The sequence below is a fragment of the Eublepharis macularius genome, chromosome 3 (assembly GCF_028583425.1).
Source record: "Eublepharis macularius isolate TG4126 chromosome 3, MPM_Emac_v1.0, whole genome shotgun sequence".
Taxonomy (NCBI): Eukaryota; Metazoa; Chordata; class Lepidosauria; order Squamata; family Eublepharidae; genus Eublepharis; species Eublepharis macularius.
In genome coordinates, this window is record NC_072792.1 from 160047798 (window position 1) to 160060511 (window position 12714).

General features: G+C 44.3%; 1 protein-coding gene across 1 annotated transcript in view; it reads left to right on the top strand.

Moving 5' to 3' along the window:
- Positions 1-530: 530 nt before the first annotated feature.
- Positions 531-12714, top strand: part of EXPH5 (exophilin 5) — a 54446-nt gene continuing 42262 nt past the window's right edge. Inside the window, exon 1 of the mRNA XM_054974786.1 lies at positions 531-802. Coding sequence (XP_054830761.1) covers positions 684-802 — 119 coding nt within the window. The 5' untranslated portion in view covers positions 531-683. The remainder of the gene's footprint in view (positions 803-12714) is intronic.

Genomic DNA, 12714 nt, shown 5'->3' on the forward strand with positions numbered 1-12714 from the left:
AAGTTAAACAGTAAAGTATGTATCATTTTTTTTTTAAAAAGAGCCAAAATCACTAATACCGTGTGAATCCCAGCAGTATGAAGCACCCAGTCTCTGGCCATACCCATTCCCACAGCTTGCTTCAGCTGGCACCAGCCGCAAAGCAAACACTGCCCTTTCCTAGGCAAATATTTGACCAGAAAGCAGCCCTGCACGCTCATGTGGCCAAGGCAGGGTGATTTTAGGTGGGTAGCCGTGCCGGCCTGCAGTAGAACCACAGGAGCTGAGTCCCCTGAGAGACACGCCAGATTTTCAAATACAAGCTTCCGAAAGCCAACGCTCTCCCTTCTTCTTCAGGCAAGGGAGAGCCCGCCGTCCACCTCCTCAGTCAGCCGCGGAAAGGGAGAGCCCGCCCCTTACAAACAAGGGATTGGCTCTTCCCCTCCTTTTGGCCTCCAGCGCCCTCGCCTTGACTAGGCGAGCGGGCAGTCAGTCAGCCAGTCCTCCAGGTGCCGCGCGCGCTCGGCAGGTGTCCCGCAGCTGCCCCCCCCTTCCCCCTCCCGGTTCTTGGCTTTCGGCTTCCTACCGGGGAGGCGAGGCGTCCTCTGGAGGGAGGGCAGGTTTTCTCCGGCGATGGTGCTGGCGCAGCCCGAGGAGCCAAAGGGTCAGCAACCCCTGCTGACCTTGGAGAGCCCTGGGCGAAAATGGCTCGAGCCGCTCGCGGGGTAGACCTGAGTTTCTTAAACGAGGAGGAAGCCGAGCAGATCTTCCACGTGCTGGAGCGGGACTCCCAGCTGAAAAGGGCAGAGAAGGAAAGGCTCAGGTAAAATCTCGCGGGGGGGGGGCAGCTTTGCGCTCCTTCCACCCGTAGTTCTTGAGTCCCGGCGGTCGCAGACAGGATGCGATTAAGGCGACACGTGGGGAAAGCGATGCTATCGCGCGCTATCTGCACGCTGCAATGTGGGTAATAATCGCTTTGTTTTAATCTTGCCTTGATCCCAAGCAACTGGGAGTCGATCGTCTAGATTCTGCGCCTGGGGCTAAAGTGCTTTTCCCTCTGCAGCTTCCCTTCGCTGCTTTCCACTCTGATCCCAAATGCATTTGACTCGCGAGTCAATGGTCTTAGGTTGGAGTAACTCTGCTTAGGATTCCACTGTTGGTCTCACAAATCCTGAGTTGTCCACTCTGTCTGGCAGCCGCTCTCCTGGGTCTCAGGTGGAGGTCTTTCACATCACCTATTACCTGATCTCTTTATGTGGAGGGGGGATTTGAACCCAGGACCTTCTGCATGCCAAGCTGAGGCTTGACCGCTTAGCCATGGAAAAGCTGCATTGACTTTAGAATGTACAAAGAATGCTACAAAGACTTTAAATGGCTTTCTTCTGTTTCCTGCAAAACATGAACAACTCTCATGCCTCAGACTCAAAATTCTTGCCATCGCTTGCAGCAGGAAAAGTGCTTGGTTTTGTTTCCAGGTGAGCACCCTGTTCTCAAACTTGGTTCAGTGTGAGCAGCCACAGGAGAAACCTTAGGCTGTGCTGACTTGCAGCAATTCCTGCCCCTAATGAGGCAGCTGTGTGCCTTTGCTGGCACGCATAAGGCTTGGCCTTGGCATGCTACCGCAAATCATCATAAATGTCAGTGTCAAAAGCCAGATCCTGCGAATGCATGAACTACATTATTGTGGGCTGGGACAGGTACAAAGTCAACAAGGGATTTCCTGCATCTCTCCAGTGCAAAGCTGAACATGAGATATAGTTTAGTTTGCAGACCCAGGCACGTTTTCTTTAAAATCCCATAAATACTCCGTGGGGTTTATTTCAGAGTACATGTGCATGAGATCATGCTGTTAAACTGTTTTTCATGCATGATAATTCCAGATTGGTAGCAGTGTTAGTCCGTAGCAGCAAATTAAAAAGAAGTTCAGGGGCACCTTGAAAGACTAACAAAACTGATTTCCAACGTAAGCATTTGTGAGTCAGAGCTCACTTTATCTGCCACGTGAAATGTTCATCACTTAGGCAGATGCGCTGGTATTCAAAACCAACAGCTGAAATATTCAGCAGTTTTAAGTATATATGTGTATGTGTAAGGGATGAACACTTCAGACATCTGATGAAGTGAGCCCTGAATCACAGAAGCTTATACTGGAATAAGTTGTCACAGTCTTTAAGGTTTCACTAGATCCTGACTTACTTTGTTTACTCACAGGAGACTTCAACGTGTAACTGACTCTTGATGCTAAGTATAGATATTGTTAAAATGGGATAGACAATGGAATACAAAATGAATTATATCCTACCTTTAAACTGTAACTTCCATGGAGGCCAGACTAGGGCTGACTTTACCCTTGCAATATAGGACAGTTGAAGCCAAATTTTATTTGTGTCACCTGTAAATACAAATCATTATGGGTTGTTCTGCGTAAGGTGGTTTTTAAAGACTCCTCCCTTTCAACTTTATCTGACTATCATTTGTGGGATAGAGGGTGAGGTGCCTCTCAATGGGATTTGTGTGTAATTTTAGGTTAGGGTTGGTACTTAAGAAGAAGGAAAAGGACTGTTACTAAGTAAGAGGTTAACTATTTCCTGCATTTGTTTCTATTTTAAGAATGCTTACCAGCTGCCTGCTTCTCTCCCCACCCCTCCATGGAGGACTTTGCCCAGTCACTTGGGTGACTAACAGTGCAATCTTAAACAGAGTTACACCCATTTAAGCCCATTGATTTTGATGGATTTAAAACAGCGTAACTCATGTTAGGATTGCACTGTGCAACCCTAACAAGAGTTACACCTTCCAAGCACATTGCCTTCAGCTGACTGTGTCAGTCTGCTTAGCATTGGCAGGCAACACAAAAGGTGCCAGAACTATGGAGTAGCACCATTCATTAAGAGCTGAAATACGGGCTGCTTTAATTGAGATACACCTTCAAGACAAGGGCTTCCCAAGTGTTAATTTATGAGAGCTGTTAGAAAATGTAATCTTTGCTAAGTCTCCCTTATCAGCATCACTGACACTTGACTGTGTCTGCTTATATTGTTTTACTGTTTGCACTCTCTCTTGCAAGTATCTTCAGAATCCAGATTTATTGTCCGTGACATTCACAGTTAAAAGACTTGCGTGTTCTTGGCAGGGGCGGGGGAAGCAATTCACAGCATCTTTGTCTTAAAAAAGGATGTGGTGGTAGGTGATGTTGAAAACTTGAGATGCTGGACAACGGTTGCCAGTTAGCGTAGATAGTGCTGGCCTTGCACAATCCAATTGTCTGATTCAGCATGAGATACCTTCATGTGATTTGTAGTACACAAATGCAGAACAGATGACATGATGCTGTCATTTAAATTGGTGCTATATGAGGGATCAGCTACAGACGTGAGTCCTGAAGGTGACAGGAAGACTTTCTCCTTGCTTAGGAGGGAATTAACTATTGAACAGTGATTTTTGCTCGTGGGGACAGCTGCAGGCAAATTCCAGATGGGATCTGGCTGCCTTTGCCTGCTCCTCTACTTGGAGCGGTTTCCGCAGATAGAATGGAATAATTTAGCATCATCATGACCTTGTCATGGTTCCTACTAGGAAGCTGTACACAGCATATGAAGACACTATCGCACCACACCTAAGATGTATATGAGAACACGCACTTAGGTTGTTGCATCAGTTGAGAATGCTTTATTACTTACAGGTTCAGTCAAGTCATATTAAAAACTGGCCATGGATGAGTTAGTGAAGAATTTGTCACTTCTGTAGCAAGTGCCCATAACTCCGTAGGAAGTCTGTTATTGAACTTTGAGGTCTAGAGCCTTAATGATGTTCAGGCTTTTAAGCCAAAACAAAATTGTGTTCTCACCTAAAATTGTATGTACAATAAGGAGCTAAGGAGTCATGTGCATGCCACTTTCTGGATTCCGTTCTGTGGCTATATTTAAGAACTAAGATAAACAAAGTTTTGTTCATGATGGCTTTGGAGCACTCTTCATTCTTCTCCAAATGATTCCATATTTGGAAAGCCCTAAGTCAAGCTCTAGTGTTCTGTGATGTTTGGGATTAAACTGTGGTTTAAAATCCTGGTTTGTGGGAAGGAAACAAACTCCAGTTTGCCCTGCTGTTTACATTCAGATCTTATGAGAAATTGGAGATTGATGCAAAACTTCTCAAAGTTGGATGTTTCAAAAGCTTTTAGTCGTACTCCTCATGTGAGGAGAATATGGAGTGGTCATAGAGTCATCCATAGTTCATTTGCTTCTCATAAGGAAACCTTTACCCTTATAGAACCTCTTCTCAGCTAAGGAGTCTTGGACGAGGCGATAGAGTTCTAGGTTGTCTTTCTTCTCTGGACGAGTCTGATATGTCACAGCCTTTACCTGAGGGGCCCAATCAATCAGCAAAGCCCATTCCTCAGGCTTGCCCACAGCTTAGCCTCAGACAGGTATAATATATGCAGAATATCTGGGGCAAGTCCCTGCCACCCCAAATCTATATAGTTACTATTTTCTTCAAAGTTATTATCTTGTATGTTCAAGACATGAATTGTGGCATATCCTGGTAATCGTGATAGCGAGTGACTGGGATTTTGCTAATATAAGTGCTACACAAACATTAAGTAATTCTGAACTGAACTGAATGAACAGTGTGTTGCTGTTATTATCCCCATATTACAGAGGTGAGCTTCTGCTGAGAGGAAGTGGCTTGCCTAACACCATCTTCTGAATTCGTGACTCAGCTGAGACTTGTACCTCTCAACTTAGACTCTTCTCTCTGAGTGTACTATAGAGTTCTTAAGTCTAATGTGAAGCCCTGTGGACCCACTAGTGCTATGGTTCAACTGCAGAGCATCTGCTTTGCATTTAGAACATCCCAGGTTCAATCCAGGCATCTCCGATGAAAAGGAACAGAGATGATAGGAAAGAGCTCCACCAGAGACCCTGGAGTTCTGCTGCCAATGTGAGAAGACAAGACTGACCTGGAAGGACAAAGGTCCTGGCTCGGTAGAGTCTTATTTCATGTGTTCACTGAGGCATCAAAGTATCCTTACTGATTGCTTTGCTTCTGTTCGACACACACACAAAGCTGCGCTGCGTGTAACCAGCATGTCATACGAAGAACTCTGTCATTTATCAGTAACCACAGGAATGTAAATGTTGCAGTTTTTCAAAAGAGTTGTAAGGTGCTTGTTTGATGACTAGTTGGGTACTCGCTTCATTATCGTGGTGCTTTGAGCAAGTAAATGCCTTTTATTGTGCCATTCATTCTCCAGAAATATTAGAAGGGTGTTTTCAGACTACGTATTCTTCAGCTTAAGTTTTGAGGACAAAAAATAAAAATAGTTGGGTGTTCCGTATTGAGGCCATTGGTAACCTAGCTGAGTGCTGAAACGTAGGCTTGGATACTAACTAGAATTTCCACAGGCGCAGGGAGGAGGCTAATGTTGGCTGATTCTTGGGAAATCTCTGATCTCACCCTAATTTGCCGTGCTGTTATTGTGGGAATAAATGGAGATGGAGGGAAGATGTGTACTTTTGTACTACTGATGAAGCAGAATTTGAAAACTGCTGTAATGCTCTTTTTAAAATTACAAATGCCCCCTGTTTACTGCTCCCTTCTCAGTTACAAACATTTCAAGATGATTTCCTGATGCTTTGGGATTGACATTCCTCAGACAAGGCAACTAAGGGGGTAAAAGGATAATGGTGGCGCTCAATGAGATACCATTCTCTAATTTTTGTCTAGAGGGCCACCTAAGATTTGCCCCCCTCCCAACTTTTCTTTATCTGCTTATCTTCATCAGCAGGGCTGAAGAGGAGGCCTAAATGGCAGATTGGACACATTTCTACTGAACATCAAAACAAGCAGAGAGGCAGCTATCTGGGGGCATCTTATATAATCGTTATGACATCCTTGTAAGATTTGTGCAGGGTTAGAAGAGAAATGCCTTTCGGCGTTTCAAGGGGCCTGCCTGCTGTGACAGGATCAGGGCAAGGCCGAGGGTTACAACATGCCTTGAGATGCTTCCGGTTGCCTTTGAAGGGAGAGAAGTTATATGTGGGATTCTTAGATGACGTCCTCCCTGGTTACAATTCAGGAGATATTGCTGATAGAACAGGAACAAGGAGATGGCCAAGAAGGGACATGAAAGAAGTAAGCTGAAGGAATCCAGAAACGGGGTGTGTGGACTTCGATTTCCTCACTATGAAAGGTGTATGGATTAGCAAGTGGAGAACATTGTCTATCAAGGTAGGGAAAGTTAAGAGGAAATCACACCCGTTTGAGTGGGACAGAACTCATTCTTTGGCTTGGGATGAATTAGCTTACTTTTGGAACCAGAAGGATTTGCATTTGATTGAAGGTGCATCACTCGTTGCAAACATAAATGAAAAAAATGCCAGAGAAGGAAGTAAAATGAGAGTTCAGCAGCTTTTGGGGCATGACTATTCCCATTTGTTGTGTTAAAAAAATTATTTGGCAATTTGATGTCCGTATGAGCACTAGTGAGAGAAGGCTGCACTGGGAGGCTTGCGTGCAATTCATGTCAAGAAGTTTCCAGTGTTGTTGTTTGCCATCCATGCTACAGTTTCCCTTGAGATAATAACAAACAAACAGTATGTGTGTGGGGGGGAAATAATACCCGCAATACTACCTTTTTTTTAGACTCAGAGTCTCTGTAAGCAAACACCAGGGAGTAATTATCTATCAAAGGAATACAGCAGTGGTACGTGCTAATGCGTTTTTGGAGCAGTCTCTGTATCCCTCAGTTATTGCTACTGGTTACCGTTGTTTATCACTGACCTTCCAACAGGCATTTTCCCCAATAGATTTCATGGAGAGGTCAGGAACTGGCTTATTTTTCTGAGCTTATTATCAGAGAGAGGCTTCTTTGTGAGACAAGCCATCCTTTTGTGTGTTTTAACTGGTTTACTTTTCATGGCAGTTGCAGAGTTTACATTTGCACAAGCATGTAACAAAGCTTAGCTAGTATATTTTAGTACATTTTAATCTCCCCTTTCCTCCAAAGAGCCTATGGTGGTGTACACCATTCTCCCTTTCCTCATTTTATCCTCCTACAATAACCTTGTGAGATAGGTCAGGCTGAAAGAGGGAGCGAGTGACTGGGCCGCAGACATCCAACAAACTTCCATTGCAGCCTGCAGATTTTTTTTTTTATTAAATTTTTATTGGAATTAGAAATATTTTGTCATTTATAACAATCAAATTACTTTAATATTCCAGTTCTAACCCCCTCCCTTTCCCCCCCGTTTGTTGACTTCCAACAGTTTTCCAACCCTTTGTCTATTCTTCCCCTACTCATTTCAACTTATTTTATCAATTAAACATATACTTTCACACTCTTCTAAGCTAGTCTATTATAACACAGTACTAAGTCAATTTCCCTTCACTTATCAACTAACTAATACATTCCTGGCATGTTATTCAATAGTAATAATACTGGTAATATTCTCAATATCCTGTACTCTAACTTATTCATTCTAATGTCATCAATATGGGACAAACAATTTATCCCTCCCTATACATAACTTGAGTACTCATAAGTGATGAACACATTTATAAGTCAACCAATTTAACTTATACTCTATATGTTACTCTTTACTTCCTCTTATATCTCTTATCTTTATAACATAAAGTCAATCAATTTGACAACAATCCTCCAGTTTCTCTAATTACTTCTTTTAGCTTAGTCCTTTTACTAATCTGTTTCTTGCCGAGTCTTCCACTACTTTTAATCAAACTGTTGCAGTTTAAAAGTCCCCTTTAATGCTTCTTTACTTTAAGTAATTCATCCCGTTTCAAGAGATAGTGATCTTTACCTTTTCAAACGTCTTTCTGGGTTGTAATCACTGCTTCAAACTCAAGTTCTCTTTCACCTTCTTTCCTCCTGTTGATGCTTGGGCATGTAGATCTTATGCCAGCCGTCACTGGCCCCAGAACTGCTGCAGAGATATAGGCCGACCTGTCTTAGGGTGGGACCTCAAGGGACGGGGGAGAATCCGTTGCGCAGAACCCCCCCTCGCCCGAGATCAACGCGCCCTGAGGTACTTGAGCGTTCAAAGCCTGTTCTCCGCCTGAGAACAGGGGACCACGGGCTTGTTTGCCCCCGCTGGTCACTAAAAACGGCAGCCCGGTCAGCTCTGCTCCCAGAGCTGTGTTAGACCTCCATGGATCCCAAACAGGAAGTCGCAGCCTGCAGATTTGAATTCCAGTCCCCCTGATGGCCAACTAACTGCTACACCATACTAGCTACCTCATACTAGGAAATATTTTATCACAAACTACATGATACAACAAGATGAGGCCTGGAAAAAGCTATGGATAAGAGGTAGGGTTGCCAGCTCCAAGTTGGGAAATTCCTGGAGATCCAGGGAGTGAAACCTGGAGAAAGTGGGGCTTTGGGAGGGAAAGGACCTTGGGATGGCATAATTCCATAGAGTCCACCTGTCAAAGTAGCCATTTTCTCCAGGTGAACTGATCTCTGTGGCCTGGAGACCAGTTGTAATTCCGGGAGATCTCCAGCCACTACCTGGAGGCTGGCAACCCTAGTAAGAGGTCCCCTAACAACAATAATGTAATACCTTTTTATTAGGACCAATCAAAATGTCATGTGGCAAACACAAACTTCTGAGTACTCTAGAGCTCTTTAACTGACTGGATGTTAAGCAGGGGGGAAAGGGTTTAATGAAAAAGGCTGGTTTAGGGCATGTTGTCAGAGGCAAAAAGTTTGACGTTTGCAGCTTCCTTAAAATGAAGATTAGGGTATCTTGCAGACTTCATTAGATTAAAAGGAAATTAAACCAAAATGTTACAGTTTGCTACTAGAGCACCTGTTGTGTATGACAAAGGCCACAGGTTCAGTCCCTGGCATTTCCAGTTAAAAGGTAATGGATATTAGGCAAGGCATTTCTTTGCCTGAGAATCTTGAAAGCTACTTCCAGCCCAAGTGGTCCATATTGAATTTCAAAGGACGAGGGATCAGTTTAGTTTGCTTTTTTTCAGGAGTGGACTGGGACATTTAAAAAAAACAGCCTGGTGCATATGTTTGTCAGCCAAGTGCGGGCAACCAGCAGAAGATTTGGGGGTAGGGGTTTGAGAGGTCAACATCATTTCTGGCATGACCCTGGAAGTGATGTTGCTCTGTTGGACTGATGGCCATTCCCCCTGCATTTTCCCGCTGTTGCCAACTGAGAGGTGGCAAAGCAAGCTGAGCAATGCTAGAGCAAGCTGCACCACATGGCCCCTGCTGTGCTGGTAGCACTGTAGCATCCTCTTGGCTTTCGCATGGGCTGGGGCAACAGTGGGGACAAGTATTAGCTCACCCTTTGCCATGTTGCCAAGACCTAGGTCCAAGCTGAGTAAATTTTGCAGTGCTGCCAGTATCTCATGGACTGCTTGGCCTTGGGGGTACTTGCCCAGTAATTTAGAGGGCCAGTCTGCCCCTACTTTTTTTGTAGGAGACAAAAAAAATATTTATTTTTATTTATTTATGTTGTATAGAGTCTACACAGCGCAAGTCAGTACAAGCAACATGATGGGGCATCCTATAAATAGTGCAGTAGGGTTTGGATTCTGAAAACAAGCAGAAATCTGAAACAGAGTTGAAGCAACGCATGAGCATTAAACATGCCATGTTAAATTATGCAGAAATTACTTAGTAGGAGTATACTACAGTGACAGAAAATATATAGCATACAGAGTAGCATAGTCCACAGTCCCTAGCATAGTCCATAGTCCCTATCCCTTTACCAAAACATCTTTCGGAACCATTTCATTACAGAACAGCCCTCTTCACCTGTGTAAAAAAGCCCTCCTGAATAATTCAGTTTTGCATAGTTTCTGGAAAGCCAGGAGAGTAGGAGCTTTCCCGACCTCCTCAGGCAGGCCATTCCATAGGGTGGGGGCCACCACAGAGAATGCATGTGTACAGACAGTTGTTTTGCTCAGTTGCAAGGTGGTGCCTGCAGAAGGGCTTGCTCAGAGGAGCAAAGCTGTCATGGCAGAGCATAAAGGGTGAGGCAGTCCTGTAGGTATGAGGCACTAAGGCCATGATGGGTAGCTGATGCAGTGATAGCAGAAGGGGAGCAAAATGCGTGCTTCAGCTAACTCCTGGTAATAACCAAGGTGTCTCCAAGTTGACCTGTATGGAGTGTATTCAGGGCTTTTTTTCTGCTGGAACATGGAGAAATGGAGTTCCGGAACCTCTTGAAAATGGTCACATGGCTGGTGGCCCTGCCCCACGATCTCCAGACAGAGGGGAGTTTAGATTGCCATAGATTGCCATGCCACGGAGGGCAATCTAAACTCCCCTCTGTCTGGAGATCGGGGGGCGGGGCCACCAGCCATGTGACCATTTTCTCTGAGGACAACCCATTGAGTTCCACCACCTCTTTTCCCAGAAAAAAAGCCCTGAGTGTATTACAGTAGTCTAGTCTTGATGTTACCATGGCAAGGTGGCCAGATTGGCTGTGTTATGATAGGGGTCCAACTTCTGGAAGAAAGAGTTTTTTGCAGTTTCATTAATTGGTTTCTCCAGCAGCAATGCTGGCTCCAGCATAATCCCTAGTCTCTTAACCAAGTTAGCAGGAGTCTGCTGAACCCCACCAAAAATGGGAGGTATAATGTCCTTCTGAGAAGTGACATCATCACACAGGCGTGCTTTGCACGCACACAAGGAACATGATGGGAGCAGTGAAAAGGTAAGTGCCGAAAGGGACCTAGCATCCCTAGTCCAACCCTGAGAAGATCTAGAGCTGTTCTACTACTGCTCTCTCAATCACTTTGCATAGAAAGGTGGAATTAGAGACGGGGTGATAATTGGCCACATCATTATTCTGTAGGGATGGTTTTGAGTGGTTGAGGGAAGGTGCTCAGAGTTCGTCACTGATTTATAACAGACTTCAAGGCTTCCTTAATGTGGTTGTTACATGATTTTAGCAGCCATGATGGGCAAGGATCCAGTGCACAAGTGATTGCCTTCACAGATGCTAGGATCCTGTCAACTTTCATCATGGTCAAAATGGTCCATAAGCAAACCAGAACAAGTATTAGGCATTCCTTCAGCATGGCCTATATTACAGCCAGCATCCAGATCGGAGCGTATTCATGTTGTTTTATCATCGCAAAAAAAAAAAAACCTTGCAAAGATATAATACCTGATTGTCTGTTTCTGAGACAGCAAGGGCTCAGATTTAAGAGTCAGCAGATGTCGAGATATCATAAACCACTGGGATAGTTATGAATTAGCTGATGCAGTGGTTGCAGAGAAATAACCTTTCTTTGCCACTGTCACCACAAATTGAGACCCAGCATTGTTCAGTGGTTAGAATGTTGGCCTGGGGTTTGGGAGATGCGGGTTTGAATTCCTACTCTGCCATGGAAACTGACTGGATGGGCCAGTCACACTCTCTCAGCCTAACCTATCTCGTAGGATTGTTGTGAGAATAAAACAAAGGGGAGAATGTTTTTAAGCCACAGGATCTCCATTTGGAAGAAAAGTGAAGCATAAATGAAGTAAACAAACTTTTAAAAATCAAGCCAATGCCATATGCTATAAAATAAAATTCTCTAGCCAGGAGTGTAATGAATGAGTAATTATACTGCAGAGGCAAGAAATACTGGTATAACTTGCAGTAATTTGTTTGTTTTTCCCTTTTAGTAAAGGAAGCATGGAAAGTAAATTTTTAAAATGGTAAATACTTTGGGGCTTACCCATTGTGTAATAATTGTGGTATTATTTATTTATATTGAGTCATGGGTGGTTGTTTCAGAAGATACATCCTGGCCTTGGAGAAGATTGCGAACCAAATGAAATAGCAGGGTGGGAAGAAATGTCGAGAGAAATGTAATTTAAAAGTAATGAACTAGATGGAACAAACATTCATAGAAGGCCTATCGGGGTCAGGAAGTTTCCTTTTTTAACACAGCACCCATCCGCTGGTATGAACGTTGCACAATCGGTGGATACAGATCAAGTAATGGATTCATTGCATCCATATATATTTTGTGTGTCACTTCCTGAAACATTTTAAATACTGCATAATTTGAAATATGTGAACTTATTTATTTGTTTACCACACTTCTCTCCCCAAGGTGGGCCCCAAGCAGCTTACAACATTATTCTCCCCTCCTCTATTTTATCCTCACAACCAGGGCTTTTTTTCAGGGGGAACACGGGGGAACGGAGTTCCGGGACCTCTTGAAAATGGTCACATGGCTGGTGGCCCCACCCTCTGATCTCCAGACAGAGGGGAGTTGAGATTACCCTCCACGCTGAGCGGCGCAGAGGGCAATCTAAACTCCCCTCTGTCTGGAGATCAGGGGGCGGGGCCACCAGCCATGTGACCATTTTCTCCGAGGGCAACTCACTGAGTTCCACCACCTCTTTTCCCAGGAAAAAAAGCCCTGCTCCCAACAACTCTCTCAAGTAGGTTAGGCCGTCCATGGAGGTCAGAGTGGCATACATAGTTCTGAAGAAGGGAGCTCTGACTCTCAAAAGCTTATGCTCTGAAAATCTTGTTGGTCTCTAAGGTGCCATTGGACTCAAATCCTACTGTTCTACCACAGACCAAAATGGTTACTCACCTGAACAACCCAGTGAGGTAGGTTAGGTTGAAAGATAGTGACTGACTCAAGGTTACACAGTGAGTTTCATGGTTGTTGGGGAACTGAACTAGGGTTTCTGTAGTCTCTCTTCTCAAGCTGTGTGCTTTTTGTCATGCCATCTGCAGAGGT